Source organism: Heterocephalus glaber, unplaced genomic scaffold, assembly GCF_053883595.1.
Source record: "Heterocephalus glaber isolate CG9 unplaced genomic scaffold, H.glaber_assembly_v1.0 deba00000937, whole genome shotgun sequence".
NCBI classification, from domain to species: Eukaryota; Metazoa; Chordata; class Mammalia; order Rodentia; family Bathyergidae; genus Heterocephalus; species Heterocephalus glaber.
Window position 1 is genome coordinate 5,923,312 of NW_028258173.1, and position 14,121 is coordinate 5,937,432.

General features: G+C 42.3%; 1 protein-coding gene across 3 annotated transcripts in view; it reads right to left on the reverse strand.

The window, feature by feature from the left end:
- Ten1 (TEN1 subunit of CST complex) overlaps positions 1-14,099 on the reverse strand; it is a 32,830-nt gene extending 18,731 nt beyond the window's left edge. Inside the window, exons 1-3 of one of the 3 annotated variants that reach the window (XM_021241066.2) lie at positions 13,961-14,099; positions 10,133-10,240; positions 1,269-1,402 (exon numbers count right to left, since the gene is read on the reverse strand). In XM_021241066.2, the coding sequence (XP_021096725.1) occupies positions 1,269-1,357 (89 nt within the window). In that variant the 5' untranslated portion in view covers positions 1,358-1,402; positions 10,133-10,240; positions 13,961-14,099. The other 2 variants (XM_021241065.2, XM_021241067.2) reach the window with 2 other exon arrangements.
- Positions 14,100-14,121: the final 22 nt, after the last annotated feature.

Consider the following 14,121-nt stretch of genomic DNA (forward strand, 5'->3'; position numbering starts at 1 on the left):
AAATCTAAGTGGTAGTCTACTGCACATCTATGTGGGTCTTGGGCCACAAGCTATACCTCATGTTATTACACTGAACACTGCAGACAAGTGTAGTTGTTGTACAATACTAAGTATTTGTATATCTAAACACAGCCAGACATAGAAAAAGTACAGTAAAATACTAAGTGATTGGATATTTTCTTTTTTTGGTACCGGGGATCGAACTTGGGACCTTGTGCTTTCAAGGCAGGTGCCGGAATCACTGAGCTAAATCCCCGGCCCAATGACAGGATATTTTCAGCTCCATTACAATCTTACGGGATCACTGCTACACAATGAAATAAAGTGGGTCTACTGAAAATGAGGACATAGACCTGCACATCTGGCATGGAAGTAGGTCTACTGTACATAATTAAGCAAGAAAATAGTTGGTTCTTTGCCAGGCATGGTGATGTACACCTGTAATCCCAGCACTCAGGAGGCTGAGGCAGGAGGATTGAGTTCAAGGTCACCCTGGGCTACATATCGAAACCTTGTCTCAAAAACAAAACAAAACAAACAAAAAAACAAACAACAAAAAAGAAGAGAAATAATACAGTATATGGCTGGAGTGTAGCTCGGAGGTGGAGCACTTGCCTGGCATGTGGGTTTGATCCCCAGCCCACAAAAAAGGAGGCACCATGCATTAGTACAGTAAGATTTCATGTAGGTTACAACATGTCTTTCTGTGTTTCCCCAAGACAGTCCCAGGGATTTATACCTCCTGGGCTTCACTTGGGCAGTGCCCTACCACGCAGAATAGAGCTGACCTCCAAAACCTACAGAAATGACGGAGATGGCTTCTGAAGCTAGGTCCTAAAACACACTGTGCCGTCCGTCCTCCACGCTCTGTGTCAAGGGGAAACTGCTGGGGTGCAAGCACTCATGCACCCCGGGAGAAATCATACTGTTGGGCCAGGCTGTCATCGGAAAGCAGGAGGATCACAAGCTCAAGCCCAGCCGGGGCCATTTTAGCAACTTAGACTCTGTCTCAGAATAAAAAATGGAGCCAGGCGTGGTGGCACACATCTGTAATCCCAGCACTCGGGAGGCTGAGGCAGGAGGATCACTGTGAGTTCCAGGCCAGCCTAGGCTGCACAGTGAGTTCAGGGCCAGCCTGAACTACAAACCAAGGCCCTGTCTCAAAAACACAAAATACAAACCAAAATAAAAAATGGGCTGAAGATGTAGCTCACTGTAAAGGCTCTGGGTTCAATCCCCAGTACCACAGGTGAAAAATGCCCACTTACCTGCCAAATGTGCGCAGTGTACCTCCATCAGGAACATGGCCACCGGCAACCTCCCAGGGGAGGTAATAGATCCCAGGATTTGGCAGCATTGTTGAATTTTATAACCACAGAACCAGGATGGATTTTGAAGATTCCTGATAAACCAAGCAGATCACAAGGCAGATCGACAGAAGCACAAAACCAGTAACATGTAGCAAACTAGTTCCAGTCAGGTATGGCAGCACATGTCTGTAGTCTCAGCACTCAGGAGGCTGAGGCAAGAGGATCACCATGAGTTAGAGGCGACCCTAGCTACATAGTGAATTCAAGGCCAGCCTGAACTACAGTGGACCCTCAAGTTATGACAACGTGGGTTATGACTGGAATTTTAGTTTTAATTTAGGAAGAAGTCTTGAGTTATGACCCAAATGCCAGTTGCTTGTGCTTCCAGATGGTCTCAGATACAAATTTAACCCTGAACGAGTTCTGGAAGGAACATTACATCATCCTTTCCTGTGTGGGGTTCACTGAGAAGTCCTGGACCAATGTCTCTCTAAGGACACTGAGATCTGCCTGTACACAGGAGAGAGACTTTGAAGGCTGTGTAGAGGAGCCTGAGCCTTCATTGACCAACTTGAGTTACAACCAGCTCTCAGGAACAAATTGAGTTCGTAAATCAAGGGTCCACTGTACATAGTGAGAGCATCTTGCCCTGCCCCCAAAAGGAAGGAAAGAAGGAAGAAGAAAAGAAAGAAAGAGAGAAATAAAGAGAGAAAGACAGAAAGAAAAAGAGAGAAAGAGAAGGAAAGAAAGAGAAAGAGCGGGTGAAGAAGCTGAAGATGAAACCCGGGGCAACTCTACCACTGAGCTACATTCCAAGCCCTTTTTTTTATTATTATTGTTATGAGACAGGGTCTCAGTAAATTATCCAGCTAGACCTTGAAGGTTTAGGCTGCATTCAAATTTGTAATCCTCCTGCCTCAGCCTACCAAAGTGTTTTTAAATTATCATATAGCAGAATTAAATCTTTGGAGACATAGATACTTACAAATTTTTAATTCATTAATTTCTAAGATGACAATTCCCTGTAATTCCAGTACTCGGGAGGCTGAGGCAGGAGGTTTGCTGCGAGTTTGAGGCCAGCCTGGGCTTCTTAGTGAACTCAAGGCCAGCCTGAATTACAGAGCAAGACCCTGTCTCAAAAAATTCTAAAAATTAAACTAAAGTAAAACAAAATAAGTGGGGCATGGTGGTGCACGCTGTGCTCTTACAACAGAGGGAGGTTGAGGCAGGAAGATCACAAGTTTGGCCCCACCTGACAATTTAGTAAGACCCTGTCTCAAAATAAAGTTTAAGAAAGGTCTGGGAGGGGCCAGGGATTTAGCTCAGTGGTTTTGCCCCCTGCTGAGCAAGCACAAGGACCCGAGTTCAATCCCTGGTACCAAAAAAAAAAAATAAAGGTCTGGGAATGTAGCTGTGTGAAGGTTCTGAGTTCAATCTCTAGTACTACAAAAGATAACTCAATGAATAAATACTCAGGTTATAGGATATATTTTGAACTATGGCCTCAGAAGATCTGGTTTCCAGGGTCTCTAGACTGCAGGTGACCTGCTGGGTGACTTCCCAGCTATACTATAATTATGAGCCCATTCCCCAAACAAGTTCCCTTTCACACATTTTTTTGGGGGGGATTTGAGACAGGGTCTCGCTGCGTACCCCAGGCTGGCCTCAAACTTGAAGCAATCCTCCTGCCTCAGCCTCCCAAGAGTTGGGATTACAGGCATTTGCCACCATGCCCAGCTTCACACATCTTTAAAAACAAAAAGTTTGGGCCGGGGATTTAGCTCAGTGGTGCCGCCACTTGCCTCGCAAGTGCAAGGTCCCGAGTTTCAGTCCCTGGTACCAAAAAAAAAAACTAAACTAAACTAAATAAATAAATAAAGCTGGGGATTTAGCTCAGTGGCACTGCACCTGCCTTACAAGTGCAAGGTCCTGAGTTCCATCCCCGGTACAAATAAACAAACAAACAAACAAACAAATAAGAAAAGCCAGGTGTTGTGGTGCAAGTCTGTAACCTCAGCACTATTGAAGCTGAGTTCTAGCCCTTAGTACCTCAGAGGCCTCTTTTTGTTTGTTTTGTTTTTAGTTTTTTGAAACAGGGCTCACTTAGTAACCCAGGCTGGCCTCGAACTTGGAGTGATCCTCCTGCCTCAGCCTCCTGAGACAGGTCTTTGTAGAGGTTTTCAAGTTAATTTGAGGTCCTGGGGATTCAAATCCAACATGAGAGTCTCAAATTCCTCATTTCTAAAAAAGGAGGTGGACCTGGGGGTGTGGTTTTGTGGTAGAGCGCTCGCCTAGCGTATAGAATGCCCCGATTCTATCCCTAGCACCACAAAAGTCAATCAATCATTAATCAAACAAATTCAAAAGGGAACACTGGAGTCAAGCAGACCTGACCCAGGGAGAAGGGCCCGTGAAGACAGAAGCAGAGGCTGGGAGGTGTGAACACAAGCCAAGTGGGGCGTGGTGCACATCTGTGATTCCACCTACTCAGAAGGCTGAGGCGGGATCACTGCAAGTTCAAGGCCAGCCTGGGCAACTTAGCATGCAGCTACATCAAAATAACATTTTTAAAAGGGCCAGGGACATAGCTCAATGGTAGAGGGCTTGCCTAGCATACATGAGTTCTGAGTTTGATCCCCAGGACTCAAAAAATGAATGAGTTAATAAATGAATAAAGAAACAGAACACCAAGGAGTGGCCACAAACCACCAGAAGCTAAGAGTGAGGCTGGGCCAGGTTCTCCCTCAGCCTCAGAAGCCTCCAACTCTGTGAACATCTTGATCTCAGACTTCTGGCCTCCAGAACTGAGGTAATGTCTGTTGGCTGAGCCACTTGACTGTGGCATTTTGTTACAACAGCTCTAGGAAACTAACACAACTTGGATTGTATCTTAGACTAGGAGAAAAAATTGTGGTAAAGGCTAAAGGAGACTACTGGACAATTGTAAAAATTATGGTAAGAGGCTGAGGCAGGAGGATTGCCGCAAGTTCAAGGCCAGACTGAATTACATAAGGAGACTCTGTCTCAAAAACAAAACAAAAAATCAAAACAAAACAAAACACAATACAATAAGGACATAGATGACGATGTTGTGTCAGTGTCCAATTATTTTAATTGGTAGTTGTCCTGTGAATGCTCCTGGTTTTTTGTGTTCGTTTGTTGTTGTTTTTTTTGTACCAGGGATCAAACTGAGGATTGAACTGGCCCCTGCCCCTGGTTTTTAGAAAATACACACTGAATGGGCCGGGGATTTAGCTCAGTGGTTTCGCTGCCTGCTACGCAAGCGCAAGGACCCAAGTTCGATCCCCGGTAACAAAAAAGAAAAAAAAAAGAAAAGAAAATACACACTGAAGCTTTTACAGGTAAAGGAGCAGGTCTTCTGCACTGTTTTCTCAAATGGTTCAGAAAACTGAAAGAAGGAAACAGAGCTGTAGGAGGCAGATAAGCAACTATGGAAAAATGTGAACTAGTGAATCCAGGTGAAAGGTGTATCTGTTCTTCCATTGGATATTGCTATTCTTTTTTTTTTCCCCCATTAAGCTTATTGGTACATTTTAAATATAAAATACAGTTACATTCATCATTGGGATCTTGTACCATTACATGAGTATCTTGGTTCTTATTTTTTTTCCCCTTCCTCTGCCCTCCCTTCCCTATTTGCAAAGACTTTGTTTCCATCTTTTCCTTTTCTCATATTTTTTCTTTTCCCTTCTTTTCCTTCCCCTACCCCTCCCACTTCCCCTGCTCCTTTAGACCTTTTCATCCTATTACACAATATCAATTACACATTTTTTAAATTACAATATCAAGATCTAGGAGACATTACCACAGATTTTTCAGAATTTAAAAGGATATAGTAAGCATATTACAAAAATCTTTTTGAAATAAATTTGACAACTTCTAAGAAGTACCTTGAAAGACAAACTAATGAATCTAACTCTGGAGGAAATATAAAATTTGAATAGCACCTATTAAAGAAAGCATATTCCTAGCTTGAAAACCTACCTTTATGACAACAACAGGCTCATATACATTTTAACTGATAAATTATATCACACATTTAAAGCAGAAAAAAGGAACACTTCTCCCTTTATTTTAGGAAATCAACATTGTGCTAATCCTAAAACTGGATAAAGATAATAGAAGAAAAAAGTATGAACATAGATAGAAATTTGTTTAACAAAACAAACTATTAGAAGTCAGATCTGGCAGGATGTAGAAAGTGGTTTTATTATAGGAATGGCAGTGTTGGTTCAGCATTGGAAGATCCACCCCCAAAAGTCATCATTTTAACAGAGGAAAGGAAAAAGCTGTATGATCCTGTCACTAGTTGGAGAAAAAAATATCGGACTAAATTCTACAGCTGTTCATGGTAAAAGCTATCAGGAGATTAGAAGTAGAACAGAACCTTCTCAACAGATCAAAGACATGGACTCCATACTTCCAGCAGAAACACCTTATATGAATGGAGAAGGTACAATGCTTTCTCCCTAAGGTGGGGAACAAAGGCAGATATGCTTACTCTTCATCTCTCCATTGAACTTTGAAACCTAGACCCAAACCAAAATAGTCTGGCAATAAGATGACACAATTAGGATAGGATTGGGAAGGTAGAAGCAAAATCTTTCTATGTAGATGAAATGATCATCTACAGAGAAAATACTAAGAAATCTCTAAGAGCCCCTAGAACTTATATTTGAATTTAGCAGGATTAGAAAAAACAAGGTATATTTAAAAATTCAGGTCTATGTATACTTGCTATAAATGAAGAATTGGATATTGAAATTTAAAAGTTACGTAGGAGTACAGAGGACCTAGAAAAGTAAAAAGAGAAAAAAAAACAGTGCTGGAAGACATTTAGTACCTAATTTTAAGACTTCTTCTAAAGCTACAGTAATCAAGGCAGTGTTGGTGTAAGGGAAGATATATAGATCATTGGAATAAAACAGAGAATCTAGAAATAGAACCACACATATATGGTCCAGTGAGTTTTGAAAGATTATTTAACATTAACATTTTATGGAATATAAACTCAATTCAAGAGCCAAGGAAAAGATAGCGTTTTCAGCAAATGGCACTAGAACACCTGGTATCTGTATATAAAAAATTAACCTCAACCCTTTATTTCCATACAAAAAATAACTTGAAGAGATCTATGAACCTAAATATGAGAGCCTAAAAGTATAAAACTTTAAGAAGAAATTATAAGGGAAAATGTTTATGAATTTAGGGTAAGCAAGAACTACCTAGGATACAAAAACCATGATGTATAAAAGAAAAAATTGATAAATGAGATTCCATCAAAATTTAGAAGTTTAAATGACATCATTAACATGAAAAGTAGTCCTTAAACAGACCATATTTACAATGCATATAACCTATGACTGGAATATATAAAGAATTCTTATAGCTCATTAATAGACAACCCAATTAAAAAGTAGACATAAGAAGATGATAAATAGCCAGTACAGCACAAGGAAAGGTGTGCAACACTAGAATCAGAAAAATACTAACCAGTACAATAACAAGATTGAATTGTACACTCATTAGGGAAATGAAGTTAAAAGTTTTTAAAGCCTTGTCATGACTTTTTGTTGTTGTTGGATTCTCCCCCTTTGCGTTTAATTTGTCACGCCCAACAATTCATTCTGCTGGGCTTCCTGGGGTTGTAATCCTCATTGTCTTTTCCTAGGATATGGTCTAAAATTTTCTGGAGTGCTGGTTTGGTATTCAAGGTGCTCTTTATCATGAAAGTATCTTATTTCTCCATCAATTTTGAAAGATAGTTTTGCAGGGTACATCAATCTGGGTTGGAGGCTCTTTTCCTTTAGGGCTTGAAATACATCACTCCAAGCTCTTCTTGCCTTGAGGGTTTGCAATGAGAAGTCTGCTGTGATACTGACGGGCTTTCCTTTGTATGTGATTTGTTTCTTTTCTCTCACTGCTTGTAGAATATTGTTCTTCTATTGGGTTTCTGGAATCCTATTATATGCCTATGTATAGATATTTTTGATCAAGGCTAGTTGGAGTCCTATATGCCTCACTTATCTGTATGTCAAGTTCTTTTCCCCTGCTTGGGAAGTTTTCTGCCATCACTTCTGCAAACAGTTTTTTTTATATCATCTGCACTCTGTCCTGTTTCTTCATTGACTCCAATAAGTCTTATGTTATTCTTCTTTGCATTGTTTAGCAGCTGCTGGATTGATTTCTCATGGTCCCTTACAATTTTAAAGCAATTTTTCTTTTCCTGGTCACTAATTGCAATCTTCTTTTTTTTTTCTTTTTTTGGGTGCCAGAGATCGAACTTGGGTCCTTGCACTTGTGCAATTTTATCTTCTATATCTGAAGTTCTGTCCTCGCATTGGTTCATTCTGCTACATAGACTTTCTTTTTTTTTTTGGTACCAGAGATTGAACTCAGGTCCTTGCACTTGCATAGCAGGCGACGAAACCACTGAGCTAAATCCCCGGGCCATGCTGCATAGACTTTCAATGGAGTTTTCAATCTCTTGGAAATCTGTATCTGTTTTATGGATTCCATTTGTTTCCTATGCTGTGATTCCATCATGTTCCTAAGCTCCTCTATTTTTTTTATCTGTGTCCTCTCTAGATTTAGTAATCATGTCTTGCACTATGGGCACAATCTCAGCTGTTACCTGAGAAATTATTTCTGATTTCATTTTTTCCAGATCCTCTTTTGTTGCCAGTTCAGGGAGCCCAGGTAGTTGAGTATCAGATTGTTCCATCTCATTTCCCTTTGGAGTTGCTGTAGGTGATCTGGAAGTCTGTTTGTTCTTTGTATTTTTTTGGTACCAGGGATTGAACTCAGGTCCTTGCACTTGTGCAGCAGGCAGCAAAACCACTGAGCTAAATGCCTGGCCCTGGAAATCTGTTTTTGAGGCTTGTTTACATGTCTTCTCATTTCCAGGGGGTGGGTGGGGGGTGCTGTTGGCACCCATGCGGCTCACCTCCTCTGCCCTGGGAGTGGTGGAATGGCAGCGGGGAGCCTCCTCCTGGGCTGGATATTGCTATTCTTGCAGACATTTGCAAATACGTCCAAGTAGAAAGCCAGCTCACCTAAATCTCTTCTGTTTAAGGCTGAGTACATCCACTATCATCACGACATTCACAGTGGCACAGTACAAAATGACAACAGTCCCTTTTAAAGATATCAGTTGGTTTGTGTGTGTGTGTGTGTGTGTCTGCGTGTGATACCAGGGATTGAACTTAGGACCTTGGGCTTGCAAGGCAGGCGCGGCACCACTGAGCTAAATCCCCAGCCCCCCAGGTTTTATTTTTAAATCTAGAATGAGGCAACACTGTGTTCCCTAACACCAAATAAGTGTGGCAAGGGCTGAGCAGAAGAGGCTGCTTTCATAGACAGAAACATGCTGAAAAAGGTAGAAACAGCAAAAAGTGATTGGTCATTTCCAGGCTACTTTCCATGTAAGGTGGGAATAAGCACACATACAAAAGAAAAATAATTTACTGACAAACTTTAGGTTATTACTTGTAAAGATAAATGGACCAAGAATTACGGGATTAAAGCAGAGGATTTCATCTGTACACTAACTGGCCTGTTTGGGAAATTCGGCTGTTACTCTCACTCCTGATTTCTTGAATGGTCAGACAACAATTCAGGGTCTATTTGGTGACCTGAAGCTTTAGCATGAGTGACTTCATTTTGATCAGTAATCTGGCCTGTTGAGCCCCTGTACAGAAGCCTAGTCTAAAACAACTGCTTCCTAAACCCAGGCATAGTGGAACATACTTGTAATCCCAGAAATTGGGTGGTTGAGGCAGGAGGATTGCCTTGAGTTTGAGGCCACCCTGGGCTACAAAGTGAAACCTTGTCTCAGAAAAAAAAAAAGGATTCATGTACACCAACTGATGTGGAGCCTGAGTGGACCCAGATTTGATTTTTTGTTGTTTGGGGGGTTTTATTGTTTTTTGTTTTTTGTTTTTTTGAGACACTGTATAGTTTAGGTCAGCCTTGAACTCACTATGGAGCCCAGGCTGGCCTCAAACTCTCAGCAATGCTCTTGCCTCAACCTCCTGAGTCCTGGGATTACAGATGTGCACTACCATGCCTGGCCAGATTTGAACAAAGTAACGGTTAATCCCTTTTTTCTCCCTTTATAGATCATTTTTAATGCAACAATCAAGGAAACTTGACTATTGATTTGACCTGTGATGACATTAAGGAACTTTCGTTAATATTCCCAAGTATAATGACAGTAAGAAAAAAATATAAGATACATAGTAAAAGCCAGATATGGTGGCATACGCCTATAGCCCTAGCAATTGGGAGGATGAGGCCGGAAGATTGCTTGAGCCTAGTTCAAGATCAGCCTCTGCAATGAAGGGAGACCCCCACCTCAAAAAAAAAATATATATATATGCTGAAAGTAATTATGCTATAGAATGTGCTTAAAACCAGTACGGAGGAGCGTGGTGGAGGGATAGTTAATACTTGCTGAACCTGGGAAAGGCGCACACATGGAACATGGAGCTCACGGTAATATTCCCTCCACCTTCCTACATGTTTAATGATCTCAGACCAAATAACTCCCTGTTGAAAACTCAAGCAAATCTTCCTCTTGTGACCACTAGAATTAAAAATCTTAGTGGTGCCACTGCCTGCCTCGAAAGCACAAGATCCTGAGTTCGATCCCTGGTACCAAAAAAAAAATCTTTACTTGGGCCTATAATTCCCCATCCAGTCCGAACCTGGTGCACTTTTCTGTCCCTGTTTGCCTTCCCCTGTCCCTCAGGCCTTGTCCACATCTACAAGCTTTTCCTGGACCTTCAGTGGGTACTGACCTCTCTTTCAGGTTGAAGTTCAAATATCTTTTCTTCAGTGAGTCCTTCCCTGTCCATCTCATCTAAAATAAGTCACTCTACACAAGCACAAGGTCCCGAGTTCAATCCCTGGTACCAAAAAAGAAAAAGAAAAAAAAAAAAAAGTCACTGTATCCCCTCATATTAATATTTTATTTTATATTTTATTTATTTTTATTTTTGGAGACAGGGCCTGGCTATGTAACCCAGGCTGGCCTTGAACTTATGGCGATCCTCCTGCCTCAGCCTCCCAAGTGCTGGAATTACAGGTATGTGCCACACTTGGCTTTATTTTTGTTTTTTGGGGTTTTTTTGGTACCGGGGATCGAACTTGGGACCTTGCATTTTCGGGGCAGGCGTCAGAACCACTGAGCTAAATCCCCAGCCCTTGTTTTTGTTTTTTGAGCCAGGGTCTCACTACATAGTTCAGGGTGGTCTTAAACTTTTTTTTTTCTGGTACCAAGGAACAAACTCAGACCTTGCACTAGCCAGGCAGGCTGGTGCCACTAAGCTACATCACCAGCCCTGGCCTTAAACTCTTAATCCCCCTCAACCTCCCAAGTGTGAGTTTGCAGGTATGCACTACCACGCCCGACTGATTTACTTTCTTCATTGGAGTTTACTAAATAATCTAGTTTCAAGTCATTGGATTTACTAGACTGCCAACTCCACAAGGGCAGGGATTCTGTCTTATTACCTACTGTGTCCTCTGTGCCTAACAGTGTTTGGAATATTATTAAATATTAATTCATTTATTTAAGACAAGGTCTAGGTATTTAGTTTAGGCTGGGGTTTAACTCACTATGTAACACAGGCTGGCCTCGAACTTGCAGTGGTCCTCTTGCCTCAGCCTCCTGAGTGCTAGAATTACAGGTGTGTGCCACCATTTATTAAATGGAAGAAGAGGTACACGAAGAGGAGCATGAACGCCAAAGCACCTGCTCTCACACTTAACCTGGACCCTCAGATCCAAAGCCACACTCAGTGCTTATACAAACTCTGCCCTCACTAGCATTTCTTAACTCTTTCCGGACTACTTACCCAGGCAGATGGTTTGAACATCAACATCCGGCCTGCCCACTAAAACTGTTTGACTTTCCTTGTCGTGGTGTTTCCAACAATTTGGGAGTATGGTTCTTATCTACTCATAATCAAGATCTAGAACCAAAAGACCAAACTTTTGCCACACCTGCCTTACAAGTGCTACATCCTGAGTTCGATCCCTGGTACTGAGTCAAAAAAAAAAAAAAGACCAAACTTCCAATTCTCAATCAATTCTGACCCCCTTACCCCATCCCAAGATACTCCCTAAGCTTTGCCAGGTAGTGTTTCCCCTTTGTCCAGTGAGCAATAAACTTGGTTTTATCTTATCAATAGCTTTCGTTGTTTATATTTGGAGAGCTGGCTTTGTATATGTTCGTGTGTTACTGGGGATTGAATCCAGAGCCTTCACACTGAGCTACCACCCCCCAGCCCTTTTTATTTTCAGACAGGATCTTGATAAGTCACTTAAATTGTCTAAGCTGGGCTTAAACTTGCAATCCTCCTGCCTCAGCCTCCCACAGTGCTGGGATTATAGGCATGAGTCACCATGCCCAGCATTGAATGCCAGCTTGTTTTCATTACTTCTCAGTACTTTGGCTAAGATCAAGTGTGGAGTATCAGCTTTTGGCAGGAGGAATAAAATCCACAGTAAAGCAATTAAATAATGTTTTATCACTTGGGGATATTTAAAACACTCCCAATAACACTTCCATGACCAGATAAATCGGACCCTGCGACAAAAGAACAATCAATAATGATCTTGTTTTTATTTTAAATTTTGTTGGGTTTTTTTTCATGCCAGGGATTGAACTCAGGACCTTCCGCTTGCAAAGCAGGTGGTGGAACCCCAAAATTTTGTTATTTTGTTCCTCTGTGGGTTTTCTGCATTTAAAAAAATAAGGCAGGTTAGGGATGTAGCTCAGTGGCAGAGCACTTGTCTAGCATACTGGAGGCCTTGGACACCACCCTCAGCACCACAAAAACAAATTTGCATTCAAATGTTATTAATCTTGAGGGTTTGTTTTTTTTTTGGTATCTGGGATCAAACTCAGGACTTTGCACTTGTGAGGCAGGCCTGGTGCCACTGAGCTAAATCCCCAGCCCTCCCTGAAATTTTGTATCTGATGGCTATGCCTAACTCATTTTGCCCTGCTCATAGTACAGATACTGCAAAAAGGAACCAGGTATGTTGTTGGGATTTACAAAGGTCAACTAGGGAAAGGTGAAGAGTATGACCTGTGATTTGCTATATCTTTGTTATGGCATGAAGTCAAAAGACAACTAAAATAAACGAAGAAATAGCATTACGTATTTTACGTAGAAATTTTTTAGGAATAAGAACTAAAATTACAAAGTTGTGAAAAATGGCTGCCTCTAACGATAGGGAACTCCTGCTTGTATTACAAGTCCTCCTGAGATAGGACAGAAGAAATAAAAAGTAGGTAGAAAGGAGATATGGAAATCGAGATTTTAAAATTGTACTTAAAAACTGCCGCTTCAAGGCAAACTTTTCCTTGCTTCTAGAGGCCACCGTAGCTTGTAACCTCCACTTTCTTCCTTACAAAATACAATGTTAAATTCCTAAAGGTCCTTTTAGGATGGCACTAGACCTGGTTTCACCTTCAAATTGCCTTTCCCTCCAGCCCAGGAAGCAGCTCCATTGGCGACCGCCCATCTGAACAGTGTATTTCAGCACATCTGAATAGCGTTATCTCAACAGTGTTATCCCCACTTTAAACGCATATACATGGCTTGCAAGGTAACCTAACAGTGAAAATGCACTTCTTTGATAATTTATCTTGAAGACAACCCTTCAAATGTGCCCGACACCCGCTCTCCATTCCTTTAGTGAATACTGTATCTCTAAAAAAATCTCCCGTCTCTTATTGACGCATCCTGAAAACTGTTTTGCGCAACAAGTCAGCGAACCTGCAAACTTTTTTTTTTTTTTGGTACCAGGGATCGAACTCGGGTTCTTGTGCTTGCAAGGCAAGCAACGGAACCACTGAGCTAAATCCCAGGCCCTGCAAACTTATTTTTAAAAGGTGAGATAAATTCTTTATTTCAGCCTCCAGGACCTCACAGACCCAACCTGGTGACACTCCTATACTAGGATTTTTTGGAATGTGTGAATTTACTGCTTTGATGACGACAACAGCACAAAAAAGCTCTGGATTCCAAAACTTCTAAGAACTGCCAGTTAAAAATTTTTTAAAAGTCTGGATTCCAAGACAGAAGGCTTAGAGAAGCACCGCCAGCTTCGTCTCATTATATCCACGCCATCCCACAAAGCCGGGAAACCTCTCCAATCCCACCCGCGACCCCATAGCCACGGCCCGCAGCCTATGCCTTTGGCAGCAAGGACGCCAGTATCTTAAACTAAATAATGGACACTATTCTATGCCACCTTTGTCCCAGTCCCCTTTTCTCCAATGTGGGGAGGAGGTTCTGGGAGATCCTATGACGTTTCCTACTAATTCCGCGAATCCCACTGCCTCCTCAGACCTCCGCCGTGGAATTCCAACCTCCCTCTCATTTCCGGGGAGGGTTAAGCTCTCGGACCCGGAAGCCTCGGGGCAGGCGAGTCCCATAGCGCAGGCGCAGTCCCGCCTCAGCCTAGCTGTCCCGCCTCCTCCTCCCAATCCGCCAGCCAACCTGTTCTGGGCGTCGCTGCGGCCTCGGTTCCCTCTTTCCACCACGGATCACGTGGTGGAGGAGAGGTGACAGAAAGTACCCCTTCCCTACTGGGACAATTTCTTGACCTACCTGGTTTCCCAGGTGAGGGGCCACGTGGGTGCCTCTTCTGAACGGGGACAGGGGATTCGTCCGGCCGGCGGAAGGTCCTGGCGGGCACCTCCTCCCTTAGCCCGGGCAGCTGTCGGTCACGCGCCGAGGGACGGCGAAGGAGAAGGGGCGGGGCGGGACGG